The 15,157-nt window shown below is 39.1% G+C and overlaps 1 protein-coding gene across 3 annotated transcripts in view; it reads right to left on the bottom strand.

Annotated features, from left to right (window-relative positions):
• The window catches only part of ZNF462 (zinc finger protein 462), a 106,820-nt gene that overhangs the window by 13,897 nt on the left and 77,766 nt on the right, over positions 1 to 15,157 (bottom strand). For all 3 annotated transcript variants that reach the window (XM_044292037.1, XM_044292039.1, XM_044292038.1), the window contains exons 9-11: positions 13,275 to 13,411; positions 5,713 to 5,936; positions 3,441 to 3,555 (exon numbers count right to left, since the gene is read on the bottom strand). In XM_044292037.1, the coding sequence (XP_044147972.1) occupies positions 3,441 to 3,555; positions 5,713 to 5,936; positions 13,275 to 13,411 (476 nt within the window). The remainder of the gene's footprint in view (positions 1 to 3,440; positions 3,556 to 5,712; positions 5,937 to 13,274; positions 13,412 to 15,157) is intronic.

The following is a 15,157-nucleotide window of genomic DNA, read 5'->3' as shown; positions in this document are numbered from 1 at the left end:
AAGGTCTCTCCAGAGATGTTTGATTGGGTTCAAGTCAAAGCTTTGGCTAGGCCACTCAAAGACATTCAAAGAGTTGTCCCTAAGCCACTCCAGTGTTGTCTTGGCTGTGTGCTTAGGGTCATTTGCTTGTTGGAAGGTGAACCTTCCCAGTCTGCGTTTCAGACCACTCTGGATCAGGTTTTCATTAAGAATATCTCGGTAATTTGTTCCATTCAGATTTCCCTCAACCCTGGCCTGTCCCAGCCATTGAAAAGCATCCCTACAACATGATGCTGCCACCAGCAGGCTTCACTGTTAGGAAGGGATTTGGGAGGAGATGAGCAATGCTTGCTTTTCTCAAGGCATGACGCTTAGAATTGAGGTAAAAAAGTTCACTTTTTTTGCAAACTCCATGTGGGCTTTCATGCTTCTTTTACTGAGGAGAGGCTTCTTTCTGGCCACTCTAGCATAAAGCCCAGATAAGTGGAGTGCTGCAGTGATGGTTCCCCTTCTGGAAGTTTCTCCCATCTGCACACAGGATCTTTGGAGTTCAGTCAGAGTGACCATTGGATTCTTGGTCACCTCTCTTACCTTGGTCCGTCCCCGTGAATATTTAGTTGGTGGGGTGGCCAGCTCTAAGAAGTGTCCTGGTTGTTCCAAACTTCTTCCATTTATGCATTATAGAGGCCACTGTGTTCTTGGGAACTTTCAGTGCAGCTGAAATATTTTGCACCATTCTCTAGATCTGTGCCTCCACACAATCTTGTCTCTGATCTATACAGGCAGTTCTTTCCTCCTCGTGACTTGGTTTTCACTTAGATATGCATTGTCATCTGTGAGACCTTATATAGACAGTGGTGTTTCTTTACAAATCATATTGTTATGGTGAAAGCAGTGAACCCTGAACTCAGCTGTCCCACTGTCCCTTCCTGTTTGCACAATCTGCTCTAGACAGCGGCCCACAACTGGTCGGCATTACCAAACCGAATCAGGAACTGTAAATCAGAGTCCAAACCGCACAAAAATCAATACCAGGAGAAAAGACAGGTCAAATGTCCATGCTATGGATTGTATTACTATAATTTGGGCATTTAGAGTATGAGTCCTTAGGACCTTAGGCGTCATGGTATTTGATACGCCTCTTTTCCAGGATCCACTATGGCATCCCTTATAAGGAGTTAGTTTGCACGCTATCCGTGCAATGCGCTGCTACAGTTGATCTCACTTTCCTTTAATATATTTGTATATCTGCTACAAGATCCTGACGAGGCGTTCACGAAAGGCGTAGAGCTAGGCAGGTTAGGGACTGTGACACCATCACAGTAAGATTAGCGGTGATATTAAGGCACCACTGTACCTCTGCAACGATCCTATTCAGGCAGCTTACACTGGAGGGAGGAATAGTTTGCAGAGTATGCTTAGTGAGTGCTTGTTCTGTACAGGAAAGCTCAGTCATCGGGAACTATAGCATCAATATCTGCTATTAGTTTATGTTGTCACTTGACTTTTGTCCCTAAGAAGCAACATACCAAAAGCTGAGGGGCTTTCTGGACAAAGGGTGTAGTGTATCCTGCTTTTGAGCTGACAAATAATTTTCAGCAGGACACCACCCTAGCTATTTGTGTTTTCTTGTGTGTGTGTGTGTGTGTGAGGTTACGTGTCTAGCTGTCATTAGACCCAAGACCATTGGAGTCAATGTATTAGAGGTACGCTATTCCTTAGCTGGCCCTCAGCAGATACGTATTTCTGACCAACAAGTGATAGTGGTGCGACCATATATAGACACCCATTGCTGGCAGAAGCTTTACCCCTCCATTTGTTTGCCTGTTTTGTTGATACTTTTTAATAACAGACAAATAAAGGTGTTATTACTTTTATTTTTAACCGTCTAATGCAGGCAGTGAATTAATAACACAGAAAAGGCTAGTGAGGCGATCTAGAAAGAATACCACCAATCACAGGCAACTTGTGGCCAGCAGGTTGTACGTTTAAATAGGCTGTTCTTCCTGGTCACATAGTAACATAGTATATAAGGCCGAAAAAAGAAATTTGTCCATCCAGTTCGGCCTGTTAAACTGCAAGTTGATCCAGAGGAAGGCAAAAATAAAACTGTGAGGTACAAGCCAATTTTCCCCACTTAAGGGGGAAGAAATTGCTTCCCGACTCCAATCAGGCAATCAGAATAACTCCCTGGATCAACGACCCATCTCTAGTAGCTATAGCCTGTAATATTATTACGCTCCAGAAATACATCCAGGCCCCTCTTCTTTTATTGTACTTACCATCACCACCTCCTCAGGCAAAGAGTTCCATAGTCTCACTGCTCTTACCATAAAGAATCCTTTTCTATGTTTGTGTACAAACCTTCTTTCCTCCAGTCACAGATGATGTCCCCTCGTCACAGTCCTGGGGATAAATAGATGATGGGAGAGATCTCTGTACTGTCCCCTGATATATTTATACATAGTGATTAGATCTCCCCTCAGTCACTTGACATGTGACGTTAGCAAGTCGGAGTAGCTTCCAATTGGCAGGCGCTCCTGCACAGGGAGTGCCTAGCCCCGTCACTATGCCAACCAGATGCTGGTGGGCATGCTCCTCTGCAGGCAGAGCTGTCGGCGTCCAGTGCATGACACATGTCTAATCAACTGAATTTACCACAAGTAGACTCAAATTAAGGTATAGAAAGATCTCAAAAATGATCAAGAGAAATTGGAGGCCCCCAGAGCTAAATTTTAAGTGTCATAACAAAGGGTCTAAATACTTACGTCCGTGAAAATTTTAATTGTTGCGTTTTTAATAAATTTCCAAAATTTTCCAAAATTTTGCTATCTCTTTCTCGTTATGGGTTACTAGGTGCAAATTGATGGGGAAAACTTGTTTTTAAGATTTTTTTTTATTTTAACACAAGGACAGAACATAAGAAATTGTGAAAAAAAGTGAAAGGGCCTGAATACTTTCTGAATGTATAGGAAAGTCAGATAATAAAGTTCTTTGACTTCTCCTGTGTGACTGTGATCTGTGATGCGCACCCCCTGTTTACATCCTGGCACAAGACTCATGGGGAGAGTCTGTAGCATCAAGTGTCTGCCTTTCCTTCCCCTCCCAACTCTAATGTGACAGATCCAAGCCTGCTTGAAACACCCTGCCCTAAGAAACAGTATCATTGCTGACATCACATCTACAGGAAAGGGTCTAGAATAATGAGTAGAACACCATCCTGAGAGTCAAGGTCACTGATGATGTTGTGTCGAAACAACAGAGTCTTACAAGCCTTGCCACGACTCGGAAGTTGACATTATGTCATCAGGATAGGGAACCAACATTGCGAAAAAATTCAAGTTACTACAATGGAGTGCAGGACTTTGTGGCATTACAGATCACTATTAGTAAGTGATAACCTATCGTCAAATGATGTTGAAAACTGTAAAACCAGAATACCCCTTTAAACAGCCACCAACCTCCGGTCTTAGCTGCACCTTCTTCTTCATCACTGCTTGAAGTCTCCGTTTTATCTTTCATTTGCTCCAGTTGATCCAAATTAACTAATCCAACTAGTTCAAAGTTACGGCACACCTGTAATACAGCAACCGATGTGTGAATATATATTAATGTATACCATTTTTCAGCTTTTTAATATGTTTTTGTGTTTACTTGCCAGTTTCAAGATCGATCTGTGTGTGAATTAAAGCATTTTTTCTTACGCTAAGAGGTTGAAAAGTGCCAACCATACAAATGGTTCCATTTACTAACAAATAGAAATCTAAAAACGGTGGAGAATTAATACACAGAGTATATGAAAGGTTGCCGCGCTTTTCAGTATACATTGGTTACACATTATTTACCTAAAATTGAAAAATCTTCTTCTTTCAAAAGATTTCTCAGTTTTTCAGAACCCCTATGGAATCAGCTATATATCCTTTTTCACTTCAGCAATGCTGTGGGGGAATAAAGCACAAAATGGCACAATCAATGTGCCATTCCTGCTGGGTCTCAGAGGGAGGAATTATGAATAGAGGTTGTCTAAACAACCTCTTTGTGCAGGTACGGATTTAGATAGTTAAATATTATTACATGGTACTAAAATACAAGTTATATAAAATTCCAACTTTAATGAACATACACTTTACATTTTCCTACATATTACATCTACAAACACTCCTTTTGATATAATGTTTGCAAAGAAAAGCCTTTCCCTACAGTACATAAGGCAGCAGTAACCACAAATTCTTCAGTTTGATGTACTGCATTAATAATCTTTTGAACACTGTGGATAAGATCTTTAAAAGGAAATGACTATACTGTATGTAAACCACTGAACTGCTTAGCTCGGAATAAAGCATTTTCCATTTACTGAACAGCAATACATTTACTAATCTGTGATGCACCACTGACTGTGCATATTTAATAAAAGCAATGTTTACAAATTGGAATTGGGCATACAAACCATGAGACTATGTCATATCATGGTTTCATTACAATGGGGAGCAATGGAATGGCATAGTGCCTAGTATCAATCATGAATATAGTAAATGCGTGACTCATGAGAGATGGCCAGAAGTCCCTTTCATGGAACTGCGCAACTTTGTTGCAAGCTTCTGCAGCGAGTCTAAAACCATGTCTATGTAAAGCCAACAATAACTGTAAAGATTGTTCCAAACCAGCAAGTATTTGCCACTGGATTGCATGTATATATAAATTTATGTCGTAGGCATATATACATTTATACTGACTGCAATATGATTATTGTACCGTGGAAAATTATTTGTATCAAAGAAATAATGTTATTTTGTTCAGAGGATGTGTGTATGTATTACCATATACACTCACTGACTCACTACAGGTATACCATATACCAGTGAACCTTTTAGAGACCGAGTATCCAAACTGCAACCCAGTTCTATGGATGCTTATCACAATGCATAGTGAAATATTAGCTATATTACTGAGAACCTGACTGAGACCCAGCATGTGGAACGGGTCTCAGTGCTGGCAATTGGGTGAAGAATCAGATATATTCATGAGCTATATCATGCGAGCAACGGGTGCATTGCCATTGCAAAGAGAGCTGAGCCCATTGCTCCTAGAGGTTCATTTGCATATAATAAAACATTGTTTTTCTCAGCAGTGCAGGCACATATGAACATGGGACCAACACAGATGTCTTCAGCTGCCAAGTGCACATGTAACAGGGCAGCCAGTTTCAAATGTACAAATCTGCTGACCTTTTGATGCCTTTTAAGAGCCTGTACACCACTCTATTAGGCTCTGTACGCCACTCTATTAGAGAGTTGATTACAGCCGAAGACGCACAGCACTCAGCTAAGCACTTACACACTTTCCACTTATCGGTGAGGGTCTTAGCATGTGGACCCCCACCAAACAAAGCACTTCTAACATGTCATTATGTTATATGTTAAAAGTTTTATAGAATTAACGGTACACTTTAATACTTTTATATCCCTGTGAGCAGCGTTTTTACTTTCGAAAACTTACTTTTTCCCTGGTTTTATTGGAGGCTACTTTTTGTACATCAGATCTATGTAGATGTCTTTCATCTAATACATTTGCATACTTCTTCCATATGAACTCTATCATGAGTCTTTATTTTCATATAACAGAATTATTACTTCCTGCACTGGAAATGTATTCAGAAAGTTGCTGTAAACTAGGTTCTGACAAATTCGCTTCTCTCTAGAGGTTTGCTAGCCATTCACAGACTATTACACATACCTTATGCTCTTCTCTCAGGTGGCTATCTAGTTCTTCATTTAGTTTGGTTTCGTAGTAGCACAGCTGACATTTGTAAGGTTTCAATTCATTATGCTTCTCTATGTGTTGTTGTAGACTTTCATCACTTGAGCAGGTAAAAGTGCATTTATCACATCGAAAAACAAGTCCCTTCAGTTGCTTTGATAACTTGGAACGGCAAACTTCTATAGGAACGACTCTCTCTTCTGTAATGAAGACATAAAAATGACATTGAAGCTACATACAAAACAAACAAAATCAAACATTTACACATCAATACTCATGCCAGTTCCATTGAATGAGGTCCTTTATTTTACACAATACTTCCTGTTCCAACAATGACCTTTACAAAAAATATTTTGTGCTACAGTATGAAGCATCTAATTGTTTGGGTAGCCACAAATGAACAAAGTGGCTAAAACAACAAGTAACCTGAGCTAAAGTGCAACTGCTGGGAATCTTCTACCTAAACAATAAACTTTATGTTGGTAGTTTGGTGTCATTTTATACAAGCAATATTGTACTTTTGCAACTGTCCTGATATATGAAAATGCTGAAAATCCAAAGTATCTGGTAAACAAGGCAATTATCAAAACATTCAATTTAAATTATGTAATAACCAACTTGCTGCCACCAGGTTCCCTTTAAAGCTGTAATAGAGCAGTATGGGCTGTGGCTATTCAGAAACACTTGTAATTTATCAAATGTAAACCTCTGCTCTTCCTATGCTTTGAAATATAAATATATCCAAAAATAAGAGTGAATCTGGATCGCACATCCTCATACTATGCTTTGATCTAATAACTGCTTCTCAGCATAATTAATATCGCTTCTCAGCGCATTTGATAGTATACAGCCCCCTATGTTGCATGCTATACATGGTGAGTGGGCCTATGCTTTTTGATCAAAATGTATAATAATGCCTCATGTATAACATGCAACATAGGGGGCTGTATACTATCAAATGCGCTGAGAGGCAATGTTAATTATACCGAGAAGGAGTTATTAGATCAAAGCATAGTATAAGGATGTGCGATCCAGATTCACTCTTATTTTTGGATATATTTTTGAACTAGAAGTCATGTGGGCAGTGCTACTCAGTAATGCTGCATTCATACAGTCACAGAATAGCACTGACCACCTACAGTATGTCCTAAACATATAAAGAGGGGAGATTTAAAAGAATAAAATAAATCATTTCCCATAAAACTATATACATACGTCTGCTCAGCTCCTGCTGCTCTATAAGACACTACTGCATGTTCATGGTGACAGGTTCCCTTTAAAGAGACTGCATGTAACAAAGACTAATGCCACTGCAACGCAGGAAAACCATTGTCCATATGCCCTATTAAGGCATATAGACATCACAAAGGAGGACTTCGGACTCCACTCTGAGCCATAACATTCTGGCGAACTTGAGAAATTATGTGGATGGCCATTCATCTGAATGCTATCATGTAATACTACGTTTTTCCTGCAAGGGAAATGTCTGGCTGCTCACAAATTTCCATGGAAAAATCTGCTGTTTGCTCTGTATATTTGCAGTGTGACCTGGGGTGGTCATTTGATAGCATGAAGATGGCATGTTCTCTAAGCAAGGACTGGAAATAGAATACAAGTTCCACATTTTCTCAATATAACTCCCAAAATACAGTCATAGTAAATTAGGGTAAGGGCTCATGTACATGACTACACTGATGAGCGAAAGGGTAACAATGTTTAGAACTTTTGACTTTCAGGCTTTATATCTCACCATCCACTACAGCTCAGAACATGAGACTACCATAATTTTATAGACAATCACCTTGGCTATCTCATATATAAATTGGACTTTTTAGCATATTATAAGTAATGCAGATTCTTGTCATGTAACTACATTGTAACTGTTTTGCTCCTAAAACTCAAAGTTTTCATTTTTATTATTTTGTAAATCCACCTTTGGTTTTCAACACTGCCTGAATCCTTCTGGCCAAACTCTCGATCAGATTCAAGCATGTATTGACCAAAATCTGTTCCCAAGTCTCTTCTACACATTTCCAATGTTGGTGCATAATGGTCGACTTACTTGGCCGAATACAGCTTTTCCTTTAGTTCTACCCACAAGTGTTGGGTTGAGATCTGGGGACTGTGGGGGCCAATCCAACACCTATACTTCATTATCATTTAACCATTTCTTCGCCAATCTCTATATATGCTTCGGGTCATTGTCCTGCTGGGACACTATGTGGTCCTTTTCATACCCATAGTATTCGAGTGTAAGACGTAACTCATCTTGTAGGATACTCACATATAGCTGTCACGAATACAGGGGAGGGGAGTGACACCTCCTAGGAAGCCCCTAAACCTGGCCCTGACTCCTGTCAGTATATATAGACCCTGAAGATGGGAAAATACATACGCCGGAACCTAGACCATAGGAGCCCAGAAATTCCCTAGGTAGTGGCAGGGAATGAGACTACTAGGTCCCAGGTGAACGAACCACCGTCTCCCTGTAACATACAGTGGGATGCGAAAGTTTGGGCAACCTTGTTAATCGTCATGATTTTCCTGTATAAATCATTGGTTGTTACAATAAAAAATGTCAGTTAAATATATCATATAGGAGACACACACAGCGATATCTGAGAAGTGAAATGAAGTTTATTGGACTTACAGAAAGTGTGCTATAATTGTTTAAATAAAATTAGGCAGGTGCATAAATTTGGGCACCACAAAAAGGAAATGAAATCAATATTTAGTAGATCCTCCTTTTGCAGAAATTACAGCCTCTAAACGCTTCCTGTAGGTTCCAATGAGAGTCTGGATTCTGGTTGAAGGTATTTTGGACCATTCCTCTTTACACAACATCTTTAGTTCATTCAGGTTTGATGGCTTCTGAGCATGGACAGCTCTCTTTAAGTCACACCACAGATTTGAAATTATATTCAGGTCTGGGGACTGAGATGGCCATTCCAGAACGTTGTACTTGTTCCTCTGCATAAATGCCTTAGTGGATTTTGAGCAGTTTTTACGGTCGTTGTCTTGTTGAAAGATCCAGCCCCGGTGCAGCTTCATCAGCTTTGTCACTGATTCCTGGACATTGGTCTCCAGAATCTGCTGATACTGAGTGGAATCCATGCGTCCCTCAACTTTGACAAGATTCCCAGTCCCTGCACTGGCCACACAGCCCCACAGCATGATGGAACCACCACCATATTTTACTGTAGGTAGCAGGTGTTTTTCTTGGAATGCTGTGTTCTTTTTCCTCCATGCATAACGCCCCTTGTTATGGCCAAATAACTCAATTTTAGTTTCATCAGTCCACAGCACCTTATTCCAAAATGAAGCTGGCTTGTCCAAATGTGCTTTAGCCCACCTCAAGCGGCACTTTTTGTGCTGTGGGCGGAGAAAAGGCTTCCTCTGCATCACTCTCGCATACAGCATCTCCTTGTGTAAAGTGCGCCGAATGGTTGAACGATGCGCAGTGACTCCATCTGCAGCAAGATGATGTTGTAGGACTCTGACTGTTCTCACCATTCGTCGCTTCTGTCTATCCGAGATTTTTCTTGGTTTGCCACTTCGAGCCTTAACTTGAACTGAGCCTGTGGTCTTCCATTTCCTCAATATGTTCCTAACTGTGGAAACAGACAGCGGAAATCTCTGAGACAGCTTTCTGTATCCTTCCCCTAAACCATGATGGTGAACAATCTTTGTCTTCAGGTCATTTGAGAGTTGTTTTGAGACCCCCATGTTGCTACTCTTCAGAGAAAATTAAAAGAGGAGGGAAACTTACAATTGACCCCCTTAAATACTCTCATAATTGGATTCACCTGTGTATGTAGGTCAGGGGTCACTGAGCTTACCAAGCCAATTTGAATTCCAATAATTAGTTCTAAAGGTTTTGGAATCAATAAAATTAGAACAGTGCCCAAATTTATGCACCTGCCTAATTTTGTTTAAACAATTATAGCACACTTTCTGTAAATCCGATAAACTTCATTTCACTTTTCAAATATCACTGTGTGTGTCTCCTATATGATATATTTAACTGACTTTTTTTATTGTAACAACCAACGATTTATACAGGAAAATCATGACGATTAACAAGGTTGCCCAAACTTTCGCATCCCACTGTATCTATAGAAAATGGATGAGCAGGAACACAGGTAAGGTCCACACACCAACTTTTTCAAATCCAAGCAGAGAATATTAACCCCATGGTATGAAGTGTGAGACCAAACTAAGTAGGGAATGCAGTAATGACAACGGGCTGCACCTGACAAGAGGTGTAGTCATAGATCCTGGTCAATTATCCAACGCCTTTGGCTGTGAAACAACCTCAAATCATTGGGCTTCCTCCACCAAACTTGACAGTTCCTTCAACTTCTCGATCCGTTAGCACCCTTTTCCTTTTTTTCTTCCAGACCCATTTGCACCCATCAGAGCCCTGTCTATTGACTTTCATCTCATCGCTCCAAATCACCGGTTTCCAATCTTCTACTGTCCACACTTTACAAACTAAAGTCAACACTTCCTATGAGGATATTAAAGTCGTGACTTCTTCACCCTTTTTTGGGCCACCATTCGCACAGTGCTTGCATGGGCGTATGTGATCTCAATATTACAAAGCATATGAGCCATGTTTGTCTTGTCAGAACTAATAGACCTTGTAATGAGTTGACTTGCTGATATTTAGCATGCCTCTTGTCTTTGGAATGGATGGACGGACTTCATTCAACAGACATTCTTCCAACTGTCATGGCACTCACATGATGCAGTTTGACAATTTACTTGGCCAAGATACTACTGCCGATGAGCTGGATGATGCTGTTTCTCTTTTTCTTGGGAAATCTTCATGGCTGCTCCTGGATTCGAACCAGTGACCTTTTGCTTGGGAATCAACCTAATAACACACTGAGCTATTAGGGAATGTGACAACAGATTGTAATTTGTAGTGTACAAGAAGAAAAAGATTGTTCCACCACCAGGAGCAAAACAGTAACAATGCAGTTACATACCAAGAATCTGCAGAACTAATCGTATGCTAAATAGTTGCAAGTCCAATTTATGTATGAGATCCAAGGTGATTGTCTATAAAATGATGGTAGTCTCGTGTTCAAATCTGTAGTGGATGGTGAGATATGGAGCCTGAAAGTCAAAAGTTCAAAATATTGTTACCCTTTTGCTTGTCAGTGGCTCCATTTTGTAAGAAAGTCCTTACATTCATAATTTTTTTTACTCTTTGTAAGAGTCTGGTAAACTATTCCATACAGAAGCATCTCACAGAAACCTGAATAGCATGAGATATATATATTTTTTCTACATGGGAGTCTATAGACAACATATTCCACTGTATACCGATGTATCTAATCTTTTTTAAGATTACATCTACTTATGTGTTAATGAAAATATACTGCATAACACTCTATTTAATGTGCTAAATATTTTAAATAACACTCCCAGAAATAATGAAAATCAGCTGTATTATTAATATGGATTAAGGTGGGATGGACTGCTTGTTCTATCTGTCATGTACTCCTTTCAGATGTATGCAAAGCAAGCAGCCACAGCTCTGATAGGGTTGCAGAGAATTAGCATTGCAAACACAGCGGTAGTGCCATGAGTACAGCACAAGAAAACATTTGACTAAAAGCATACTTATTGGCACTCAACAAACAACTATTTAACATTTTCTTGATTTTACCTTTACATCTCAGACACACATCAGAGTATGTCTTCCTTTTAACATCCTTACATTCCTGTTTAAGTAGTATTTTCATTTCACTGACAATATTCATGGGTGCAACTTTAATCTGCATGTTTATGTAAGCTATCACAACTTTCCATAAATCAATAGTATAAAATTAAGAAACTTTGTAACATATCTAAGAAGAAAATTCACTATAAATTCACTGATCAAAATCCATCTCCAGAATTGAGAAGGTTTTTCAGTTTCACTGAGACATCAGTTTACAATTGGCAACAGAGTTCCATTAAGAGGGGAATGGGAAAGATGGTGCAAGAGATTTCCTGCTGTGATATCTCCCATATAGAGTATACTCACGAGAAAAAAAGAGACCCCTTTATCTCTGAAGCAAACCTGCTGAAGAAGCAACAGCATGGAAGACATTATACAGCAGTAGTGAACAGTTGTTACAATGGTCGTTCATGGCCGACATGGTCCTGTGCGCACAGTTGATGGCCTCCTTTGTGTGAATTAGAGCTTATATTCATTGAACCTCTGTCTTCAGCATTGTCAGGGTTAATCCTCTGTGAGCTGCTGCATGGATGTCTCCAATTGCTTCAGGTTTCTGCTTGTATGAAGAGAGTTGCTGAGCCATTCATTCGCAAACAGTATATCGGATGTTCTGTTCCTGCTGTTTCTTCTATCAGTTCTGAGGGCCTTAGATCAGAGGAGAGATCCTGGCAGCTTCTGGAGAATTTTGATGCCCAATACCTCCTAAAGGAATTTGTGCAAGTATCCAGGGCAAAAAAGACAGGGAGTAAGGTGTGGGGGTTATATTACAATGATGGTTCATGACCACCGCTGTCTTATGTTCACAGGTGATGGCTTCCTGTGTGTGAATTGGGTCTTGTATTCATAGTACCAGTCATCATCACTGCGAGGGTTGATCTTCTCTTGCTCTGTGAGCTGCTGCATGACTGTGACCAATTGCTTATCAGCTGCTCCAATATATACCTGGCTGTTTCCTTTAGTTCTGGCCTGAGCAATTGGTCTTTACTTGCTAGGTCTCTCTAGTTAGATAAAGCCTGTAAAAGAGCTATTATACATTTGTCTGTCTGATTACTGACCTGTGCCTGTTCACTGTACTGATCCTGTGCCACTTACCTGACCTTTGGATTGTTTAATGGATTTGCACAAACTCTGGCAGCCCTGACCTCTGCCTGTTTTCCTGACTACATGTATTGCCTGTTCCCTTGGTTCTACAAACTGGTGTCTCTGATCTCTGTGGATCAACAGCCAACCACACCAGGACTATTCCAAGAGGTAGTGGCCTTGTGGCTCCCCTGCAGCAGCAAAGTCCAGATCTTTGATAACATATTTTCTGATGAAACATTTACTTTAATAGGCACAGTACACCAAGTTTGATATGTTTGATGATATTGTATCACAGAAACCTGTTTTATATGATGTTCTTTCACTTTTAAAGTTAGGTAAAAGTATTTTAAATATTGTCAATTTCAGCTGTAAAGCTAATTTGCTGTGGTGGAACAGTGTGAGGTTGCTGTCGGTTCACTGTCAGTTATCTTGCTGCTTGTAGAAAGTAATTGCCCTTGTTTTTAAAATATCCCCAGCAGTGATACATTTCCAGAGGTTGAAAATTCTGTATTACTCGCAGCATTTTTTGAATGTGCTTATATCAGCAGTATAAATTATTTCATCTGTCAATCACAACAAGTAATAATAGACAAAAAATGAATATAACAGAGCGTATAATTAAGAAAAGATTGGTTTTCCAAATATGCTAGAAGGAATCATGAGTGACTTTACATGATCCAGCATCAAAAATGGTGCATGCATACTGGAGTAAATAATTTACCTCTGTGAAGGACGATGTGATCTATCATATTGTGTTTATATTTGGTATGATAAAGACACAGGGGACATCGAAGGTCTTTGGGTCCTTCTTCAGGAATAACTGAATGGCCAGCTTCAACATGCATTGTAAAAGCTGATCTGTGGAAGTAAGATCAATATATTTACATTAAGTAGTCATTAAGTCTCCTGTACATAACTCAAGTGAAGGAAGTATCCACTCTAAAAGTGTTGCAGTAACTTTAAGGTAAATATAATTGTATGCATATTTCTCGAGATTAAGAAATAAGAGGACATTTGACCAAATAACTTAAGTGCTGAAACATACTTATTTGCATTCACTTGAAACCTAATCCTTGGTCTGAAAGTTTACATATGCATTGTCATGTGACCATGGAGGTCAATTTGTCTGCCACTATGGAATCTTAGCACAGGATCTTTGCACATCCAATTTTTTTTTACGTGACAGCTGTTATTGTCCATGCTACTTTTACATAGTGTTTAAATGGACAGTAGGGGGTATCAAATATCAATGAAGGTAGATATGCAAGTGGAACACATTCCCAATGTATAGTATTTATATGTATTTATTTAATCTATTTATTGAAATCTATGTCAGCAGCTCATTCCAATGTAATGCTGTATGGAGTGTGAAAGAGAATCTTTCTGCCCTTGCTAAACCAAATGTCCCTTAATCCCATAGAGTGACTTTAAAACAATATTTATTCTTTATGACATTATTATAACAAGTTTAAATCTTTAATCTCTATACACAATATATACTCTGTCATTTGCATTTACATTCTCCAATATATTCTTTTTTTCATTTAGTCCCTTTTGGGTTCATTTATCAAACTGGTGTAAAGTAGAACCGGCTAAGTTGCCCACAGCAACTAATCAGATTCCACCTTTAATTTTTCACAACTCCTGTGGAAAATGAAAGGTGGAATCTGATTGGTTGCTATGGTATGGAATCTGATATTGGTTGCAAGCCAGTTCCACTTTACACCAGTTTGATAAATGACCCTATTTATCTTTTATCTCACTGGTGATGTGCGTTGTACTTAAAGGCTTCCAGCCCTGCCATAGCAAAGTTACCACTGCACTGTGCCAGGGCTTAATAGGAACACTCTGATTTTACAATAGTCTAGCCATAAATGTAATAAATATGAAACCCATAAAACAATGGAGAATTTTTTTTTCTCCAATTCCACTCCATTAATACTTTTTCCAGCTTCCCAATACATTGTATGAAATATTAAATGTGCTGTTGGAAAGTACAACTATACATAAGCTATATATAAGGAAAAATTAAAAAAAAGTTATGGCTAAATGAAATTAATTTATAAGTATTAAAGATGAGTTGTCATCCCTCTTGTCAGGCTGCTTTGGTAAATACCTGCATTCTCCATAAAATAACAATTCTGGAACATCTTTTCTATTTGAACTATGTTGTGCCGGTCCTCTGTTATTTCTTCTAGAAATATATGATTAAATTGATAACTGTATGTTGACACTGATTTTATTCTGTAGGGACACAACCCAGCTGGAAACACCCAGCTGTCAATTTATTAATAGATTTATAGGAATCTCAGAGGAATGGCACCACCCAAAGTTAGCAGAAAATGTGCTCCTAGAACATACATGACTGGAAAGCTTGATTGTTGATTCTACGGTAAGATTTATCATTCCCTTTAATAGTGTACTATTCATAATATCCTCCGTAAGCATTGGGCAGTACTTCAAACGGATAGAGATCTTTCTATGACTCTGCCATCTTATCCCTAAATTACTTGGAAGAAATCTGCGTGATCTATTGCTTAATCATGGAGTTTACATTTTGATTATATCATTATGTTTACTTATGTTGCTTATACATAATTAGCC

This window comes from Bufo gargarizans, chromosome 4 (genome assembly GCF_014858855.1).
Source record: "Bufo gargarizans isolate SCDJY-AF-19 chromosome 4, ASM1485885v1, whole genome shotgun sequence".
Lineage (NCBI taxonomy): Eukaryota > Metazoa > Chordata > Amphibia > Anura > Bufonidae > Bufo > Bufo gargarizans.
The sequence above is the reverse complement of the archived record's forward strand: the minus strand, read 5'-3'. Positions and strand labels throughout refer to the sequence as shown.